This window comes from Elephantulus edwardii, unplaced genomic scaffold (genome assembly GCF_000299155.1).
Source record: "Elephantulus edwardii isolate Elephantulus edwardi_28Jun2011 unplaced genomic scaffold, EleEdw1.0 scaffold00064, whole genome shotgun sequence".
NCBI classification, from domain to species: Eukaryota; Metazoa; Chordata; class Mammalia; order Macroscelidea; family Macroscelididae; genus Elephantulus; species Elephantulus edwardii.
Window position 1 is genome coordinate 6298007 of NW_006399814.1, and position 7550 is coordinate 6305556.

Sequence of the window (7550 nt, forward strand, 5' to 3'; positions counted from 1 at the left end):
GCCGCTGCGCTCCCAGCTGTGGGTGAAGGCGCAGCTGTGCGCCGTGAGCCTGGAGCCCGCGCGGGAGCTGCTGCGCTGGTGGCGGAGCTCGGGGCCCGCGGGCGACCCTGGCGCGGGTGAGTGCGCTGAGCTCCGGGCAGGGAGCAGGAGGCCCGAGGGAGGCAGACCTGGGCGGGCGAGGGCCCGGAGGAGGCCAAGGGGGGCCTGGGAGACGGGGGAAGCGAGAGCCCGAGTGGGAGGGGGAGGTAGGGACCCGAGAAGCGGAGGTCTGGGGCGCGGGGTGAGTGTGGGACATGGAGGAGGTGGGAGGACTTGGGGGAGCGAGGGCCTGGAGATCTGGAGGCTGAAGGAGAGTGCGGGATGGTGGGGTGCAGTGTTCCAGGAAGGTGCCGGGTGGAGCACGGAGGCGGAAGGGATGTTCTGGGGGCTCCCAGGGCAGCTGGCAAAGAAGAGGTGTGGTCCAGCTTCCCCCAGGACATTACGCCTGGACACAGATGACAAAGAGCCAGCGGCAGGGGGGTGAGCGGGGAGGCCAGGAATATGGTCAAGGGAGGTGGGCACCTCAGTGACCCCTGGGCAAGGCCGCAGGCTGCCCGGGGTGGTGGGGGAGGTCACAGCCTGAAGGTGGCCTGGCTGGGAACCTGCGCCCTCTGCAGGGTCCACCTCAGCTTTGGGGCCCCCTGGAGATGCTATGAACCATGTAGTACCCGAAGTGGTTTCCATTTGACCCGGATAGGGCTTTTCTGAAGACAGAACTGGGTTCCTGTCTCTAGAGCCCTCAGAAGAGCGGAATGACCTCCCCTGGGATGTCCTCTATGCCGGGGTGTCCTGAAGGAGACAGGACAGACTGTTCATTTTGTTTCTGGAGGAGTGACCTCTAAGGCCCCCAATTTAGAGAAGATCTAACGTCTAGAATGATCCAGTGCACCTGCCTGCAGAAGGACACAGAGTGGGAGACCAGAGGCCATCAGGACATAACACTCCCTGCCTGTCGGAAGCTGGCCTGAGGGACAGAATAAGACCTGGCAAAGGCTTAGAAAGGTGGTGTCACCTCAGCTTCCTAAGGGGGAGGGGTGAGCCAGGCTAGTGCTTGGGGTGGGAGATTGGGGGGTGGTTGCTGAGAGGAGTCATTGAGAGGACTGGGGCCACCTCCTGAGAGCGTTTACTAAATGCCTCTGGGGGCAGGCGGTGCCCCACACCCCAGCATCCAGTGGAGCCTCTGCTGCAGACACTGTCCACAGACGTGAGTGACCCCTGGAGCAGGTGGAGAGATGGCAGATGGTGGCCGGTCAGGTGGTGGCCGGTCAGGTGGTAGGGATGATGCTGCTCCGTGATACTTGCTTAGAGACTGGGGTTGTGGGGCGTTCTGTGCCCCTGAGGAGCAGTGAGTGCAGTGTGATTGGTCAGCTGAACTGGAGAGGAGGGCCGGGGGAGGGGCAAGCCCTGAAGTGGGGCCAGTGGGACAGAAGCCATTGCAGGGCCTCATCCAACTGGATGTTTGAAAGGGACTGCTGGCTGGCCAGCGGCCAGGAGGGCCCAATGCTGGTTAGGGGCATGCGAGCAGAGTCTGGGCCCTGGGGGGTGGGCAGCTAGGACTGCAGGTCTGTGGGTGTTTCCTGGGAGCGAGAGCCCAGCAGGGGAGCAGGCGTGTTTCCTCTGTTGATTATTGAGGGGGGGGGCCAGATGGTCCTCTGAGTCTGGGAGTCAAGGCCCCACTGCACCGGCGCCCTGGTAACGCGGCAGGCCACGCGCTGGGCTGCTGACCAAAGGGACAGTAGTTCAGCCCACCAGCGGCTCTGAGGAAGAAGGACTAAGCCTCACACATGGACATCCTCAGACACCCCTTAGGGCCCTCCTCTCTGCCCTGGGACTTCCTCTGACCCCCAGCTTCCCTGTAGATGGCTGCTTTGTGGAGCACTCACTGCCCGAGAGAACGCTGGCTTTGTCAGGGTCCCGTTCAGAAGCGTGTCTGGGCTGGTGGAAGATAGTGTGCAGTGGTCGCTGCTCCTGGTGCCTGGAAGGCGAGACTGTCTGTGGGTGTCTGGGCTCCCCACCTGGTCTGGGTGGACCTCCCAGTGCCTTCCAGCACCACTGCATAATCAAAAACCGGAAACCCCTGGGCTCCAGCTGCCAGCTGGGACTTCCTCCGAAGGAGCCAGGCCTGGGGGAGAGTGAGTGCAGCGGGGTCACTGGAGCAGGATCGGGGCAGGGAGGGGTGTTTGGCTACAGTAGGGAGAGTGCTTGTCCAGAGCCAGGCTGGGCTTGTGTCTGGCCTGGAGGGGACCTCCCTCGGGCTCCCAGAGGGCCCTGGGAGAGACTGAGCCCGGAAGCTGGGGTGGCAGGTGGGGTGAAGAGCACTGGAGGAGGGATGAGCTGGGGCCCCATGCGAGGCTGCATCCCTCAGCTCACGAAGGGGAAGGTCAGCCTGGGTGACTCAGGTGCCACTGTGCTGGGCGTGCTGCCCACCTTGTTCATATCATTGTCCCAGTGACTCAGTGTTGCTATTGTCAGCATTATTGAGCTGGCCCCCAACTCGTGTGTGACAGGGTGGAGGGCACCACAGGGCTTCCAGGGCACCGTGTGCGTGGACGCAGCTGGCCAAGTCTTTCCTCCATGGCGCGCCTGGGTGGACCTGAACCACCAACATCTGGGTCCCCAGCCCCTCCTCTTGTTTGAGGATATGCGGCCTGGGCAGGGTGCTGCCTGCCGCAGAGGAACAGGGCATGGTGGGCAGGGGCTTGCCTGGACAGGGTCAGCTCCACTCACCATGCATACACATAGCTGCCTGGGAGAGGCGCCCCTTTGTCTAAATCCTGGAGAGGTTTGTGCCCGAGGGTTCATGAGGGAGCAAGGCCCAGTCTGGCGTCTGGTTGAAAGTAGGACAGGCAGAAAACAGGAAGCCTGAAGGAGCTTCAAAGTGGGCCGAGCTGTGAACTTGAGAGTGACCTGTGTTCCATCCCAGTTCTTAAGGAGTCCCCATACACCCTCAGCAAGGCTGTGTGCACGTGTGTGCAGGTCTGTGTATTTGTGCATGTGTGTACAGGAGTGGATTTGTCTGTGTGCTTCTCACATTCCACATTCCAATCGTTAGTATCTGGTTACAACGTTCCTCCTCATTTGTGTTTCTGAATTCAGGGGTTCAGCCTCAGGTGCCGTATCTGCTAGTCTACTCTGAGTACCTCAGAAATCCATACCTGCTACTCTAAGGTGCTCTGTTACACACAGGTGTTTGGGGGCCAGTCTACTCTAATGTGTTCTGTCGTACACAGGTGTTTCCCCATTCGAGGACTCAGGCTCAGGTGCCATATCCCATATCTGCTAGTCTACTCTAATGTGTCTCAGGTGTTTGGGGGGTTGTGTCATTGCTTCTATTTAAGAAAAGTACATTCATAATCTCAGTTTCAAAGTTGTCAAAGTTGAAATCAAATTTGAAGTAAGGTAAATCATTTAGGACATCGCTCAGAATAATCTCATTCTTTACAGATTATTTGTGTATCTGTTTTCTTTAATTTTTTTAATATACACTTTTTATTTATACTGGTTTACTTAGAAATTGTGTATACATTGTTTTCCATACCAGATCTTTCCCATTTCCTTAACTCTTCCCTCCCTCAACTCATCAAATTGTGCAGCCCTGTGATTATGTCCCCTCACCCATTCTCACCCCTGTGTGCTCATGCCCCCCCTCTTAGACCCTCATACACTTTTTACTGGTTATCTGTTTCTACAGTAATGGTCTTATGCAGCCTTTGTCCTTAGTACATAAGGCTTTTAAAGTCCTGTTGTTTCAGAAGTGCTTGACCGGTCCGCCTTCCTAGTCTGTCTTGATATAGATGCTCAGAGCAATATCTGACAGACAAGCCCTTTACCCAAAGGAGCAGATGAAAGAGGCTTCCCCCTTCCTGAAGTAACCAGTGGATTCAGTGTCATTCCCCTCACCTGGTGCACGTGTCGTGTCCCGTCCCTTTCCCTGCTCTGTCAGCATCCCCTTAACTCCCACCTGCCCCGTCCAGCACCTTCCTGCCCACCCATCCAGCCAACCCTTTCTGTGATGGCTCAGGCATCAAGTCACTTCTCTGACGCCTCACACCTCACACTACTGCTGGTCTCTCCTGCTGCTGCCAGTCTCCCTTGAGTTTAGGAGGCTCTAAGTCCAGATCCCATGGATTGCTAATATCATGCACAGGCAAAACCCTGCTGAAGATTCTCCAACAGTGACTGGAGCAAGTACATTGCCAGAGAACTACCAGAAATGCAAGTGGGGTTTAGAAGAGGCCGTGGCACTAGAGACATTCTCGCCAGGGCCAGATGGATCTTGGCTGAAAGCAGAGGACCAGAGGAACGTCTCTCTATGTTTCATTGACTCTTCATCTGTGCTTCATTACATTGTGTGGATCACAACAAATTATGGCAAACCTTAAGAAGAATTGAAATCCCGGAACACTTGGTTGTGCACATGTGAAACCTATACTTGGGTCAGGAAGCAGTCCTCAGAACAGAGCAAGAAAACACTGCATGGTTCAAATAGGGAAGGGGCTGTGTCAGGGATGCATCCTGTCTCCATACCTTTTCAGTCTGTATGCAAAACACATCATTCAAGAGGCTGGGCTTTAAAAGGAGGAATGTGGCATCAGGATTGAAGGAAGACTCATCAACAACCTGCATTATGCAGATGACACAACCTTGCTTGCCGAAACTGAGGAGGACTTGAAGCCTTTGCTGCAGAAGGTCAAAACCTGTAGTCTACAAAACGAATTGAAGCTCAACAAGAAGACATAGGTTCTCACCACTGGGCCAACTGGCAGCACCACGATGGAGAAGAGATTAAGGTTATTAACAATTTCAGTTTGCTGAGCTCCACAGTCAACACTCTTGGCACCAGCAGACTGGAAATCAAAAGATGAATTGAGGAAGTCTGTTTTCAGGGACCTCTTCAAAGTGCTAAAGAGTAATGATGTCAGTTTAGGGGCTAAAGTGCACCTGATCCAGGCCATGGTCTTTACAATTACTTGTTATGCATCAGAGAGCTGGACAGTGACTAAGGATGACAGAAGAAGAATTTGATGCCTTTGAATTGTGGTGCTGGAGTCTTGAACATACCGCTGACTGCCAAGAGAACCAACAGGTCTGTATTGGAGAGGGTGAAACCAGGTTTCTCCTTGGAGGCAAGGATTTTGAAACTATCTCACATACACTGGGCATATAGCCAGGAGGGCCAGTCCTTGGAGAAGGACATCATGCTTGGAGGAGGGACAGCGCAGGAGAGGAAGACCCCGGATGAGATGGATTGACAAGTGACTGGGGTTATGGGGGTGGGTGTGTCAGACACAGTGAGACTGGCTCAGGGTAGAACAGGGTCCAGAGCTATTGTGCACAGGATTACTATGCGTCACAGGTGACTCGATGGCATGTAACAACAGCATATCTGTGTATGTGGTTTATGTTTGTGTGTATAGATGTGTGTGTTTATACATGTGTATATTGTTATGTGTTTACTTGTGTGTGTATATGTTGTTGTTAGGTGCCTTCAAGTGGAGAATGACTCACAGCGACCTTTTGTAAACTACAGACCTGAACCCTGTCCTGTCCTGCACCAGCCCCACCGTCTCCAACACACTCCAGACCATCACCACAGTCACTGTGTCAGCCCACCTGGTTGAGGGGCTTCCTCTCCTTCGCTGTCCCTCCACTTTTCCAAGCATGACGTCCTTCTCCAAGGAATAACCTCTCCTAGGAACATGCCCAAATTATGCAAGACACAGCTTCACTCTCCTTGCCTCCAAGGAGCAGTGTGACTTCACCTTCTCCAAGACGTATCTGTTTGTTTTTTCAGCAGTCCAGGGGCTCTTCAGTACTCTCCTGCAAAGCACACACGCACGCGCACACACACACACACACATGTGTAAATATATAGATGTGTGTTTATGTACATGGGTGTGTAGATGAGGTAAAGAGAGGGAACCCCTCAACCAGGTGGATTGACACGGTGACTGCTTCCATGGGCTCTTGTGTGTTAGGAAGTGTGAGGATGGCGCAGGACAGAGCAGAGCTTTTGTTCATAGGCTCTCTGAGTCATACTCGACTCGACGGCACCTTCCAACAACAACATGTGTAGCTGTGTCTTTTATGTATGTGTGGGTATAGCTGCATGTGTTTGGATATGCGTGTATGTAGGCGTGTGTTTGTAGATGTGTCTTTTATGTTTGTGTGTATTTGTGTTGGCAGGTAAGGAAAGTGGTGTGGGAGGCAGGCCAGTGATAAGAGCTGTGGAGGGAGGACACTCGCTCACTGGCTCCCAGGGTACACCATTGACCTTGACTTTGAGCTTCTTCCTTCCACCAGCCCCACTGGGCAAAGCACTTGAGTTTTGACACTAGGGAAATGGTGTTGACTTCCTTTGTTCTGGTTGCTGCTGTTGGAAGCAGACGCAGAACGACCCTGCCCACTCACCAGCTCCCACCTGCTCATATCAGTGACAGTGCTGGCTGTTCTCGAGTTCTGTACCATTCTCACCCGCCTTTGCAAAATTATCCCAGAGAAGTATTTTTACCCTGTTAGCAAAATAAATGGATTTGCTAAAATATAGAACAGAAAAAAAAAGAACTCGGGGGTGGGGAGAAGCCACTTCTGGAGCACTGACAGGGATGATAGAAGGAGAACTGATGCCTTTGAGCTGTGGTGCTGGAGAACAGTGCTGAACACGCCATGAACTACTAGGAGAACAAATAGGTCCACCCTAGAGAGCGTGAAACCAGGATGCTCTTTGCAGGCAAGGATTCTGAAGCTCTATCTGACATACTTTGGGCATGTCTCCAGGAGGGACCAGTCCTTGGAGAGGGACGTCATGCTTGGGGTGGAGGCTGGAGGGACAGCGCAGGAGAGGAAGACCCTCAATGAGATGGATTGATTAAGTGACTGGCATAATGGGGGTGGGTGTGTCAGAGACAATGAGGTTGGCTTAGGATAGAGCAGGGTTTAGAGCTGTTGTACACAGGGTTGCTATGAGTCAGAGTCGACGGCACATAACAACAACCTGTGGCCTAGTGGTAGGAAGCTGCACTGCAATCCCAAAGGCAGGGGGTTCAAATCCACCAGCTGCTCCGTGAGAGAAGGTTGGGCAACCTCCCCTTGTGTGATCACGACCTCTGAAAACCTGCTGGAGGGTCTGCTGTGAGTCAGTTCTGACTTGACGGCACACAACAGTGCTAAGGAACCTGGCGGCACAGACAACCCAAAGGTGACACCTGGCTCGAATCCACCGGCTGCTTACGGGGAGAAGGAGAGGCAGTCTCCTCCCCTGGGAATTACAGCCTCTGAAAACCACTGGAGGATCGGCTGTGAGTTGGTTGTAACTTCAAGTCTTAAAGGTTTTTTTAAAAAGTGGCTTCCACAGAAGGCAGGTCAGAGTGGTGAGCACGGAGAACAGCTGCTTCCTCCCCCACTCTCGCTGTACCCCATGGCTTCTTGGGGATCCGAAGCAGAACCTGCGAACAACATCCTAGGGCACCGACCCTGCCTGTCTCCTACCACCTGTGCTGGTGGAAATGAAA

The 7550-nt window shown here is 53.8% G+C and overlaps 1 protein-coding gene across 1 annotated transcript in view; it reads left to right on the top strand.

Annotated features, from left to right (window-relative positions):
* Window positions 1–7550, top strand: part of CERK (ceramide kinase) — a 78409-nt gene that overhangs the window by 9689 nt on the left and 61170 nt on the right. Inside the window, exon 4 of the mRNA XM_006888121.1 lies at window positions 2–116. Coding sequence (XP_006888183.1) covers window positions 2–116 — 115 coding nt within the window. The remainder of the gene's footprint in view (window position 1; window positions 117–7550) is intronic.